General features: G+C 36.8%; 1 protein-coding gene across 5 annotated transcripts in view; it reads right to left on the bottom strand.

Annotated features, from left to right (window-relative positions):
* Nucleotides 1–3,465: 3,465 nt before the first annotated feature.
* Nucleotides 3,466–14,580, bottom strand: part of AOPEP (aminopeptidase O (putative)) — a 697,195-nt gene continuing 686,080 nt past the window's right edge. For 4 of the 5 annotated variants that reach the window (XM_056524637.1, XM_056524663.1, XM_056524643.1 and 1 more), the window contains 2 exons: nt 9,753–9,839; nt 3,466–4,721 (listed from right to left, as the gene is read on the bottom strand). In XM_056524637.1, the coding sequence (XP_056380612.1) occupies nt 4,581–4,721; nt 9,753–9,839 (228 nt within the window). In that variant the 3' untranslated portion in view covers nt 3,466–4,580. The remainder of the gene's footprint in view (nt 4,722–9,752; nt 9,840–14,580) is intronic. The other variant, XM_056524628.1, reaches the window with a different exon arrangement.

Raw genomic sequence — 14,580 nt, 5'->3', positions numbered from 1 at the left:
TGCAGCTAGCACTTCTGCAGGAAGGCTATTCCATGCAACCACTACTCTCTCAGTAAAGATTTCTTTACATAACTATATGGGGGTTTCACACATGGGTTTTTGTAGCAGTTTTTCATCTATAGTCAGAAGTGGATTAAAAATAACTGGGAAATATAACAAAGGATTTATACTTCTCCTTTCTGATGGACCCACCTCTGGATTGGGCTAAAAACTCCATCAAAAACTGCTACAAAAAGCAGTTTCTGAAACCCCCAGAAAGGTATGGTTTATCTTTGCTCATGAAGCTGCCTGAAAGTGACCCTAAAGGAAATGTTAGAAACACTGTAAAACACAAATAGTTCTGCACATGTTAAACACACATATAGCTTTTTTTTTTTTTTTTTTTTTTTTAAATGATAGTTTATAAAATCATGACTTTCAACTAACTTGTTGGATCCATTGTGTAAAAAAAAAAAAAAAAGATAATTTCAAGATATGGACAGCTTTATACAGATTTTTTTTTTATTGTTAATTTGTTCCCTGAATGCAAAATGAAGCAACTTTCTAAATCATCTTAATCTAAAATGTTCTACCATTTACCTACTACTCAGAAAAGATAGACTTTCTGTACTTCTAGTGTTGGAAATAACAGCAGGGAAGGGGTTACGCAGTAGCTACCTGGGAGGACAGTGCACACAGGATGAGGAGACAGAGGAGAGCAGATACAAGGCAGTGTACAAATAGGTTCTGTAGAAGGGTGTAAAAGGAAAAGTTAACAATATATTTAATAAAGACTTATGAAGAATTTTTTTTATAGGGAGAACAAAGCAAGAATAAAAAAAATGGTCTTTGAAGGTGTACATAATTGCCATTTACTAACATTCAGAATCATACAATACAGTTTCTGTAGAGACAGAGAAATCATATTTTAACAGCATGTAGTTCAATGCATTCCTTAGTTGTCTATTGACATCCATTCTAGACTGCAGATATGTGACTGCAATATTCATCAAAAAGGCACCAAACTGGAAGTCTAGAACCCCACTGCTTTGCAATCCATCTTGTATCACAGGTTTATAGTCTATTTCCAAATAATAACCAGGAGTGTAATTTCCAAGACCATAAATTGTTCACATAAGCTTCACAGAAGAATCACTACTAAGACTGGCTTGTTCCAACCTCATTGAAGACAATTGAAGCTAAGGGCACATCAGCATTTGTTGGAGATCTTTCTATATTTCTCCTTCAGTTAAGTCAACATACCCATTGGCATAACTGTGTCATCACGTAGATGGTCTTAGAAATAATTTGCTGATATCTGGACAAACAGGAGAGAAGAGTCTTTCACACTTGTTTTTCTGAGGAACTTATAGCTTCTTAGTTTAGTTTAGTCTTAAACCTAGATTTAACTTAAAAGAAGCACTGACATGAAATATAACATGACTGGGATATAATAAAATCTACCTCTATTTTATGGAGGTTTAACTAAACATTTAAAAAAAATTTTTGTAAACATTTAAATAACCAAAATGGTAAAACAAATCATTGCACATTATGATGTTATATATTCATGGATAGAAGCAAGACAGGGCGGATTTTCATTAGACATACAGTATAAATCAAAATTATTTTATTTATTTATTTTTTAATAAAGTACTTGCTATCAATGCCACTGAATATTTGTGTAAAAAACATGGTAATAATAAAGTCCGAACATTAATTAAAACATATTAAAATGTAATCAAACATTGTGTTGCATATCCTGGTGGTAGCTTTGGGCACATTAGACAGATGTCTCTTTGCTCAAGGGCCCGACTCCTGTTCCTGCTGAACTGAGCCAGTGTGTAGGTTAGAACTGATATCAGTTCAGTAGGCACAAGAGGACGGGTCCATCGTATGTGCAGAACAGCAAGAAGTGGAATATGACAGCTACAAATGGGGCAAGAACGATCCTCACAATGTTGTTGGAGTACTCTAGATGACACCATTTGGTTAAACTTCTTTCTGTAAGACTAGCTTGTGATATCCAATCACATGACAAAATATCAAGAAAAAAAATTCTTTGCTTTCTATTCCTTTTCAGGCAGATGCCCTTCCGTCAGATATGTCCTTCATCTCAGAAATAGAATTATTAAGGGCACGATATAACAAAGCACTGTCATTCTGCGTCGGCTCCATCTCACCCTCTCTTCAGGTGCAGAACTTAGCCACTGTGAACATAGAGGGAATTAATCACTGTTCACCAATCAGCTAAGCTCTGCACCTTGCTAGAAAGGCTAACGCCGTGTGTGGAATGCATGCGCTCATTCTCTGCCAGAGTAGACTTGTAGCTCTGTTTTTCTTTTCTTTAGTATATCTGCGTTTATGGTCCCAATTTGTTAGGAAAGAGCTGGTGTTTCCATTGCATTCGCCAAGGACATGGCTGTGTGGTAATCCCTGGCAATGTGATTTTAATCTTAACTCACAAATCAGCATGCCAGGAACCCAAACAACCACATCACTACTACAAAACAGCAAATTACACAAACTATTTTCTTTCATCTTCCATGGCCATAATTCCACACATGTAATCATGAGAACAAAGTCCTTGGAAGCGGCTGCTATTTTGTGTCTGTTACGAGGGGTGCACAACCAATGTAATCCGTGCAAAAAAGATATTAACTGTGTAAAGGGAAAGTTATGCTGTTCATAGATCTTCTGAAAAGAAAAAACATGTTAGACACATAAATAGTTTATTTTGTGGTGTTTCCAGGCTTGCACACTGCTGTGACATGTGTAAACCCTACTCATCTTCCCCTTTAACTTGGTAATTTTTCTACTACAGTATTAGTTATGACACATGACTAATCCATCTATAGTGTTATGTGGTAACATATGGTTTTTGTGCTACATAGTGATAGGTGACACTAGCATCCATGCTTACAGTACTACTGTAGCTTGGGCAGACACATAAATTATACAGTCTCCTTGCTGTTTTTATTAGGGTCTTATATTGGCTCACCTGTTTGTAGACACATACATTTTATATGAAGCTTATATGAATCTCATGTTTAAGCAATTTCCCATCAGACAAACTTATCCCCTATCCTATGGTAACTACAGAACAGAGGCACCAGTTTTGCATTAGAGTGAAGTAGAGGGTCACGCACCCGCACCACTTCTCCAATACTTTTTTATGGGTGCTGACAGAGATAACCAAGTACAGTGTTCCTCTGTCTCACTCTGCAGCTAAACCATTCTCAGTGAGCTGATAATCCATCTTGGTTCTTAAAATGGATTTTTATTAGTTTTGCTGAATGAATGGTGGTTTGGGGGGGGGGGCAAATAACAGAGGCATTTTCTCTAATAAGATATATTATAAAAATGTCCCCTCAAGTGCAGTACTCACCAGATGTACCAACAGGAAGCATATCCTATAAAATGAAACAGGTGTAGGCTGAGAAGAATAGCAGTTCTGATGAAGGAATTATGCTTAGCAGGACTCCTAATCCAGGCCAACTTTTTAAAATATAGTTGTATATAAGAAAATGTGTCAATTTTATTTCCATTTCGTTGATTACAGAAAGCCAGTGTAAATACATTGTATTACTATATGCGAAGTCTATCCCTCAGTACTATAGACTGCACATTGTGAATTTATAATCTAAACATTTTGGGAAATTAGCAGCCAGATGTGAACATTTTCATTTTCTGTGCATGGCGAACATTAAGGCTGTAGTATCTGTGGGGATGCAATATGGGGTGTGTGCTTATTCACTTTTGTATCATTCAGAGCTAAAAGGATTATCCCAAATTGATAATTTATTATTTACTAGTCGATGGAGGGTCAACTGCTGGGAAAGTTAGGCATATCTGGCCCTCCATACAATTACATCACACTCTGTGTCCAATGTCAAAGTCTCTAGATAAGAGAAAACTTCCAAAGACATGCGGACTGTCGATTGTCTTATTTCATTAGAGAAGTATCTGGAATATGCTGCACTACAGAAGACCTTCATACTAAACCAAATCGAATGTGTTAAACGTGCATGTGCAAACAGCCTTAAGGTTACTTCAGGGAATTAAAATATTGCTCCAGTAAAGACTGACTCTAAATCTAAGTACATTTCACAAAGTGACTTAATATAAAATCCTACTACATATATGAAAGATGCATAATACAGCAGTGTGAATAAAACCGAAATATGACATTGAACAACATTTGTAGTAGTATATTTGAGTATCTCAGGTTTTACTATAAAGGATAGATATCCCTTGGAGAAACAAAGATATGTACGCACGTATTGCAACTTTAAAAGGCAATAAATGGATTTTATTTTTAACTACTGCATAAAAATGTAAAAATACTGGATGAGATATTACAGACAGTCTGAAACTAGGATTACCTACTATCTTTCGATTTACACTTGAAATATGTCGGACTTAGCTCCTAACATTGAGGTAATGTGCTGGAGGCCTGGCTCCTAGTACGGCCTTGTTCTAGAACAAGTAATCCACCCAAAGTTCAGAACTTAATCCTATCCAGTTTAACTTGCATTAACATGACCACACTGAGAGCTTGGCCGTTTCAGTCACGGCATTGTTCTATGGAAGCCAATCCATTAAAACAACATTTCTCCCACCACTTTTACACAGGATACATCCATTTGATCTCTGACAGCAGCAAAGCATCTGTGTGCAAGTTCTTGCTGTCTGGCATCCTCGTTCACCATTAACTCTCCATAGAGATACACACCCATGGCCTGTTGAGAAGAAAAGAACAAGTAAACACTTCTATAACAAGAAGATTCTGTAGTCAAACATTTACAGAGTTCCCATCCTCTTCACACCCTATTAAGGCTACACCCTTTATTACTCACTATGGTGACAAAATAGTCAAGACTTTTTAAGGTTTCCATAAAGAAATCCAAAATACAGCACTATATTGTTTAAAGAATTACAATTCAAACAAAAAGCTCTGAAACTGAACTTAATAAACATAGTTTTAATATTTTGGAGGTACACGTGCACAGTTTATGTAAATGCCCTTACAAAATATGTAAATCAAATCTCTACTTAACATCTGTACTGGTTATAAACCAATGCAGATTTTCGATAAAAAAAAAATAATTTACATCTTGATAGAAAAATAAGCAGAGAAGAAGGGAACTCAAGAATTCAAAGTCCTGTTTTCAATTCACCCCTTAATACTTTAGAATATTATTGAGTATTATGGTCAAAAGAGTACAAAAACGACAGTCACATTATTCTACTAATACCATCTACTATGCAAATTGCAGTATGGCCCATTCACACTACCAAATTCTGGAGCAGTAGCCTGCCTCAATGCCAAAAGAATGTTCAGATTCATGTACATTCTTTCAGCGGACTGCTTTGAGCCGAAGGATTTCAGCAGAATTTCTGTGTGAATGGACCCTTAGTGTGTAGAGGCAGGTGAGTTGGCACCAAAAGCATCATGCTGAACTAGTTTTAAGACACTACACATTAGAACACAAAGCAAAAGTGCAATGTTACATTATAAAATGACAAGGGTAGGCTAAATCATTATATTTTCATTACAGTGGATTGTGCAAAACTGCTTTACACACATTTCTAAGCTTCTTTTGCACATCATTGCTTCTTTCAGGTTCAAGAGAAAGAGTGAGGCTAGAATTATGCAGTTTTTACACCAAAACCAGCATTAGTTTTGAAAGCAATAGGAAATATAAAATAGGGGCTCCATGCTGGATCTACTTCTGGTTGAACTGCACCAAAATCTGCATGTGTGTTTGCAACCTATGAAAGCCATTTGTACCCAGGTGCCAGTTATCAGGAGAGGTTTAACCCATGATAGTCCTTGCAATTTCTGTTTTAGCTACTCCTCTTATTGACTAGCATTGTTTATTGGCAACACATGCTCTGTTTGTACGCAAAGCAAGCAAATACCTCCAAATACAGGTACAATGTGCAATGGCTACAAAGACAACCTATAATTCACAAAACATATTAGGATAAGCAACCAAAGACCTGCAGGTTCCCTTAGTCCAAGCTACTTTGGAAAGTTTAGAATAATAAAAAATTAGGAGGGTCAACACCACTGTTAAAGAGTAATGTCAATATGCATTTCACAAGTCATCATTATGAACAAAAAGAATGCCTAAAGGACATTTGGTTAATTCTGAGTGGTTAAAAGATGTACAAATGCTGTTATTTCTGAAATAAAGCAAATAGGGCATTACATGGTAAGAATACTGTACCAACAGTGGAGGTATTGTGTTGTAATGTATGTGATGTCCATTGGCATATTGCATAGTCTTTCAAGTGGTCAATGGGGTATGAATCTATGCACTGTCCCTGTTGAGAAATAAGTTAGTGATGACCCAGTTGACAGTCTCGGCCATTATAAACATGTTGGATGCCTATATTTTATCAACTGCTGAGTAACAGGGAGTGGGTTAAAAAATAAAAAGTGGAGCGGCTGCAAGCTGCAGTTTTTTCTGAACAGGTCGCAGGTCTTCTTTATAGGGAAACTGTCATCACTTTTATGCTTCCCGAACTAAAAGTGACTTGGGTGGTCCAATATTTTCCTCACTCATCTTAATAGAGCTTTTCCTGTTTTGGTACTGGGAGAGATATGTCAGTCAAGGCCAGTGGAGCAGGCAGTAGCCACCAGGGACCCCCACCCTGATGATTTGTGGTTCAGGCACTATAGAAGTGGTGACAAGTTCCCTTTAAATCTGTTCTGATTCAGAAATTGCTAAAATGAGAATGTTAAATGATTGAAGGGGGAAGCCTAGAATCCTATCCAGAATAAAAAAAAAAACATGGCTAATTTCTTCCAGAGACAACTCAAAATCTGCTCATGTGTTGTAACATGTTGTCCCAACCCTGGAAACCACATCATGTCTGTTGTAGTATCTCCTAAAGACAATTCTTAAAGTCTAAAGAGAATTAACAGTGATAAAGAGATATGTCTTTCTCAAGCTGGGGAACTCAAAGATAGACTTATAGAAAGGGCATACCTGAGACAGACAGTGGATTATAGTTTTCAGAAATGGTAACAAGGGAGGAGTTATTGATTAGAAGATTTTAAATACACAATCATAAATATTCACATCTATGAATAATAATATAGTGTAAATCATTAAATAAATTCAGCCATTAAACATTACTGGTATAAGCTGGAAGCAGACCCTTTGTAGAAAGATGGAGCAATTAGAATACAGGAGTACCATGATAGGTGACGTCTTAAAAACTTGTCAAAGGAAAAATTTACGCAATTAAAATGGTTAACTAGGTTAGCACCAGCAGGGAATTATCCCTGTAGGAATTGTTGTTTTTGTAAATTTAATTTGGCTACTATGAACCTCTCAATATGTGTTAGAACAACCGATTATTTGCAAAACTACCTTTGTGGTATATGTTTTGGTCTGCCTGTGTGGCAAAACCATTAGACAATAAGACCATTAGACAATACAAATATATATATATATATATATATATATATATTTGTATTTGCGAACATTTCAGGTCTGTGAAAACAGGTTTGAGAGAATTAAGGTTAATTGCCCACATAAATGAAACACTCAGAGGAGATTGTGGTGTCCTACATGTTGCAGAAAGTCTATATACAGTACCTCAAGGCAATGGAGAATGGCCCAGATTTATCAATCTGTGTGAGAGTGATTTTCCCACAGCAACCAATCACAACTCAGCTAATGAGCTCTGGTAATGTGAAAGCTGAGCTGTGATTGGTTGCTGTGGGAAAATCCCTCTATTCTTTCTCTCACACAGTTTAATAAATCTGGGCAATTAGATTAATAATTAAACTAAATTCTCTGGGCTCGATTGGCCTTAATGATTGCAATGATTTGAGATCATTTTTGTAATGTTATTATTGTTTTTAAAACATTTTGTATATTGTTTAATTGTAGTCATGGCAACGCCAAACCTTTTTTAAAGTACCTGAACGCTCTGACATATACATTGGCCCGAAAAAGTCTGTGCTACCGCAAGAAGACGCTGTAGCCACCAGGTATTGCTCCCGTTGTCTGTTTGTACGTGTACCCCCATTGCAAGTAAAGTTATTGCATTGATCTAATAAAGTATGAAGTAATCCATGGATGGGTAAGTGACACATTCCTTTCTATTTTGGAAAATCAAAACCGAAAGACCAGGGAGTCAGGAGTTTGTCTGGCGCAGAGAGGAACCATCAGGTAGCCAAGTAAAATCAATGGATTTATTAGATGCAATCTAATAAATCCATTGATTTTACTTGGCTACCTGATGGTTCCTCTCTGCGCCACACAAACTCCTGACTCCCTGGTCTTTCGGTTTTGATTTTACTCTTACCCAGGAGGGCTGCAGTGGACCTTCTTCTTTACTTCTTCTGCACTTTACCTTGTTGTGTGTGGGCGCACAACCAACTTTGGTAAGCGGCTTGGGAATTACCGTCCCCTTCCCCCACCAACAAGATCTACTGATCCCGCACATGAGGCGCCTTCCTCCCTCTCTCTAGATTTCTATTTTGGAAACAAAGAAGGCAACTGCTTTTCCACTTAGGTAGTGGAAAGAGGGTCTGTCAGCAGGAAAACATGGCTAGCCATCATGATTCTGGGCATACATTTTTTTTAATATAAATAAATAGCCCCTTCCAGTGCCAGGATATAAGCCTTTTTGTTAGTATGTAAATTACATTTCAGTGCTCATGGGTTGTTTTCAAGCATGGCAAAATCTCAGGATTAGCAAGCCCATGTCCTATTATTCAATGCCTCTGTGCCTGGGCTGGCTTGCTTTGTAAACTCCAAGCAGGCTAGTATGTGTCTTTTTATTATGGAAGTTTTCTTTCTGGCCACTCTTCCTTAAAGCCAAGATTGGTGGAGACCCACAGTAACGGTTGATCTTCTGGAAATCTTCCTATACTATTTTTGGTCAGCTCAGAGTGACCATTGGATTCTTGGTCATCTCCCTTTCTCCATTCACGGCTTGGTTTTCAGATGCATTGTCAGTTTTGAGACAGGGGTGTATCTTTCCAAATCTTGTCCAGTCACCTGAATTTACCACAGGTGACTCCAACCAAGGTGCAGAAACATCTCAGATGATCAGGAGAAATGGGAGGCCCCAGAGCAAAATTTTAAGTGCCATAGCAAAGGGTCTAAATACTTATGTCCATGAAAAATTTTAGTTTTTAATTTTGAATAAACTTGCAAACATTTTTTAAAATTCTATTTTCACATTCTCATTATGCAAAATAATGGGGGTTTTCTTTTACATTTTAGCACAAGGCCTTACCATAACAAAAGGCAAAAGGTCTGAAAACTTTCCAAATTCATTGGAAATTATTCATGTAAGAAGAGTATAGATCTATCTCAATATAGATAATGGTTAGGGACACACATACAGCTTTGCATATGTCCACATAACAATGGTATTTGTGGCGATTATGTTTGATATAAATGTGAGCTAAGAAATCTCAATAACATGATCAATATGATCAATAGGGCATCATACCATTTGCTGAAAATCAATGAAAGACTCTCACAGAAGAATATTGGCCATATATTTTTTGATATGAATGGATATATTAGTCAGTTCATTCTTCCCTTTAAAAAATAAAATACAGCTTTTTCCCACTCATATGTATTGTGTAACATCTAAAAAAGAAAGACATTAGTATGATCAATTTTACGTAATGGTTTTCCAACCTAGTAAGATATAGAACACCTATGGAAACAACCATAGTGGTACTCTATGACTGGGGCTAGAAGGAAATTTTAAAGAGATTATTTACTCACCTGGTCATGGAGTAGGAATGTCTCTACATCCTTGTAAGATGTGGTGTACTTGTGTTTTATAACCAGCTCACACCATCTATGTCGGACCTGTAAAAGAAATGATAAATAAATGATGAACTGGCAAGATACTATTTTTTTGCTTAGTACAGTATATAAGTTTAGTCAAATACATAAAATCAATTACAAATATTAATATTTATACCAAAGTTAAGTACATTTTATTTCCATTAGATAGCACTAATGTAATTATACACTGAGCTCTGATCCATCCTATAAATAAACCAGAACAGAATGATATGCTCAATATTGATAAGGTTTTAAAGAGTACCTCTCATGATCTTGTTAAATATTATAATCCTCCCAGTTCACTGCCCCCATCATGATAAACCACCCCCTGCCTTTATTTTTATTATTTTTTAGTTTTCTACCTTGATATTGCTCTGTATTTTCTGCTCAGTCTCAGTCAGATTCAAAGACTGGGAAGGGGCATTCCCCAGCAGGCGTGACATCATCTGAAGCCATATAGGGGAGAACTTCTTCCCTCATTCTGCTGCACAGAGCACAGAGCAATTCAGCTGAGGTGAGCTCTGATTGGATAAGGATGCACCCCCCCCCCTCAGCATTTCCTGATTTTGGACTTTTGCCAGGCCAGCAGGAGTCCAAAGTCTGTGCAAAAGATGGGGGAAAATGTGCTCTGGACAAGTAGGGAGACACCTAGTGGCATCTTTTTTTTAAAACAAATAAAACATAGAAAACGTAATTTTTTTTTAAACAAAGTACATTAGAAAGGTTTTTTATTTACCGTAAGGAGTGCAATAGCAAAAATTCGTTTTAATTAGAGTGCCCATTTAAAAGGTGGACATTCACCCCAATTTACAAAATGTTTTTCCAAGCTTTTCTTTAGAATGCGGATTTCCATGGCAAAGTATGTAACTAGCTTTGCCTCCTTTAATAATATTGAACTCAAGCTCACAACTCGGGACATGACTATTTGGAACAAAATTTAACAAATGAGAATTATTTAAAAAGCAAAGCCTTTGTTTAAATCTCAGGAAATCAGTTATATAAATGCAAAAAAATTTATAAATATTACATTGAACAGCTGATGCCCACATTTCATGAATTTGCCACAGAATTATCATACCTATGTATACATGTTAAAGTACATGTTTGGTATTGTGTAGAATTTACTAATGCATACATGGTCTGAATTAGCTAACTACCAATTTGCAGTTAGCAATTCATTAGCAATTCTAAAAAATACTGAGCACTATATTTTGCGGGCATGTGTCTATGTGTCTATGTAACAAGTCTTTTGAAAGTTTATCACTGGTAGGTGGAATGATCATCATATTTATGATTATTATGTGTATGTCCATGCATGTAGTATCAGGTCCATGTTAAACACCTATCTGTGTGATTTATATAAAATATATGAAATAAAATATATTTATATAAAATTTATGCTACAGAATAAAATGGTCCAAAAACTTAATAGACGTCTGTAGTATTTACCAAACTAAGAGAAAAAAAAAAAAAAAAAAGACCATGTGCTGCCCTACTGGGCACAATTTTGGCACATGAATGACTCAAGCTACCTGTATTTACATTTTATTACAATACTTTATAATGACTGCAGCACATTAGGTACAGTTGGATCAAGGTGTACAGCCTCAAATTTGATGGGTTAACTGAGTCTACCATGACAGGGCATTTTGGAACCAATGAGAAGGAGTCCAGACTTTGGAATGATGCTGCATCAGTGTGCTTAGCATTATGCTATGTTCAAAGTAAATAGTGTAAGTCATTAATCTTGCATAAAGGGCTACAGAGACAGTTGTAAAGGATAAACAAGATTAAGTAAGCATCTAACATAAACAAAACGTCAACCTCCAGTGTTTCTCCTAATGTATGCTGGCTGCTTAGCGTTCTTCTGACCATTTATCATGGTCTGAATATAGAAGCATCTTGTCAGCTTTGCATGTGCAGTACCTGAATTCAATTAGACATGCCTAATGGATTCATGTAGACAGCTATCAGCAGCTGTACATTAGTAGAATTATGCTATGTTCCTCATGTAGTTCAGCTGACGTCTCTATTAAAATCGCTCAATGAGTGATAAATAGACTTAGCTTCCCTGGTATATTTTGATTATTTTAGTATGAAACAAATATTGGCTAACCAAAAGATTTATATTTGTGAGCTTTTGGAGTACAGAGGTCTGTCATTAGGCCGATTTACCAATGACTGGTAAAGTACAACATTTTAAGACTCCGTACATTGGGTGATACAATATTAAGGTCATGGGGTTTTTGTTACAGCCAGAAGGTCAATAGAGGAGACACCCTTGTAGTGCAGAGATCTGAAGTCAGTTTACTGTAGTACAGGATCAAATGGAGCAATAATCTACAAGAAAGAAAAATAACTCCACAACCTGGGCATGACAAACTGGGCTACTATATAAACGGCTTTAGGAAAAGAGTAAAATCTGCTATTTTAGATAAGTATAAATACATCAATTACATCCAGGAAGCATAGACAGCTTTTAGAGAAAAATACTACATCATGCTTAAAAAATCTTAATCCTTCCAGTACTTATTAGCTGCTGAATACTACAGAGGAATTTATTCTCTTTTTGGAACACAGAGCTCTCTGCTGAATCACGAGCACAGTGCTCTCTGCTGACATATCTGTCCATTTTAAGAACTGCCCAGAGTAGGAGAAAATCCCCATAGCAAACATATGCTGCCCTGGACAGTTCCTAAAATGGACAGATATGTCAGCAGAGAGCACTGTGCTCGTGATGTTAGCAGAGAGCACTGTGTTCCAAAAAGAATATAATTTCCTCTGTAGTATTCCGCAGCTAATAAGTACTGGAAGGATTAAGATTTTTTAATAGAAGTAATTTACAAATCTGTTTAACTTTCTGGCACCAGTTTATTTAAAAAAAAAAGTTTTCCACTGGAGTATCCCTCTAAAAGGAGACCACCCCCTACCTTAAAATATACAGAGAAACTTATACATTGTTTTATTGTTGTCTCATCTTCTCTACTGGACCTTACACCGGATTATCACAAAATGGTAGTTCAATTTATATCTTCTTTATGTATTTATACTTTAAAGGAGTAGTCCAGTGGTGACAGTGGTGAACAACTTATCCCCTATCTTAAGGATAGGGGATAAGTTGCAGATCGCGGGGGTCTGACTGCTGGGGCCCCCTGCGATCTCCTGTATGGAGCCCCGACAGCCCGCGGGAAGGGGGCGTGTCGACCTCCGCACGAATCGGCGGCTGACACGCCACCTCAATACAACTCTATGGCAGGGGATACATTTTTCACCACTGGACTACCCCTTTAACTGAAACTATTTCTGGCTGGATAGATCATATTCTAAAATCCCTGTTGAGACATTTACTCAGATGTGTCCAGGGCACCATGAACATTGTCTGCAAACTTTTAGTCCTACTTCCACTAGCAGATGGCACAATACGGACAACTATAAAGGAGGTTAATGTCACCACACTATCACAGTAATCTTTCCATGGTCCAAAAAAAACTTTTGATCTCTTACAGAGACTTGTCAAAATTTTGATTGGTTTGTGTCTCAGTACCTCTGTTTATCAGGAGAATGAGCCGGGAGAAGTATGCAGAAGCCAGAGAGTGAAGTGTGCTGTTGTGTGCTTCTCCCCACTTGTGCTCCTGAGCGGTGCGGGTCTCAGCAATGAGATTCCGACCACCAATGAGAGCTTTTGCTATAAAAAAAAATAAAAGGCTACTATAAAGCAATAGGCCTTCCATCTTTCATCCAAGACACCTAAAGAAGTCAATCATCACATTTTTGATAAACTCTTCATTTAGAAGAAAGAAAACCTGTTGAGAAATACTTGTAAATTCTTACTATAATGGTGCTGGTTATAGATAGAAAGAGCCACATGGATTTCAAAAAGTAGCCTTTTGGATTACAGATAGAATCTTGAGGATGACAGAAGGTCACCCCCAATGGTCACATACTGTACAACCACATGTATATCCTAAAAAATGATTACTGATGTCAACCCATATTTCACAAAGACCATAGACTGAAAGAAATATTCCTAGATTTACCTCTCCTTTCATAAAAAATAGACATCAAACCTAAGGAATCTCCTCTTCAGAAGAGCCCTACCATCACCTTCAGAGACTGCCACCTTCCTGTAAAAAACTGTCACCAGTAAAAAAAAATGCAGGACCTGAATGGACAACTAGACAACAAATACATTCCAAATACCCAACATACAACATCCTTCAATGTGGTGTATATTAAATGGGGTACAAGATGCTCATAATGAATCTATATTGAAGATAATAAGCAGAAACATGTCTGCAAACAATATTTTTTATCATGACAAAGAATATTTCAATTCAATAGCACTTTGTGATTTTGTGAAAGTTGATGTGAAGATCTGTGCTTGAAGTTGTTGTTAGGTAAAAGTCAATCCATGGTAAGTGTTTACAATGTTAAGCTTAAAGGTACATGATAGAAGAAAACTGTTTCTTGAGGGAGTACAACAGCTCAATAAATAATTCCATCATGTTAGTTTTTCTTTGTGTACAATAGGCATAATGCACATTATACCACAACAGTGGTTTGTGCATCAGCTGAAAGCTCCCTGCTAACAGCTGAAGTATTGCTATATACAATTCATATAAAGACATCCTGTATACATAAAATCTGTTTTAGAAAATCCTTCTTCCTCTCAAGCACTTATACTTTACATTCAGTGCGCTTACAACACATGTTGGAAATTCAGATGCTAAAAATTATGCATTAAAACAAGATCTCCAGAAAT

Source organism: Hyla sarda, chromosome 1 (assembly GCF_029499605.1).
Source record: "Hyla sarda isolate aHylSar1 chromosome 1, aHylSar1.hap1, whole genome shotgun sequence".
NCBI lineage: Eukaryota > Metazoa > Chordata > Amphibia > Anura > Hylidae > Hyla > Hyla sarda.
Note: the sequence above shows the minus strand (reverse complement) of the source record. Positions and strands in the feature narration are given on the sequence as shown.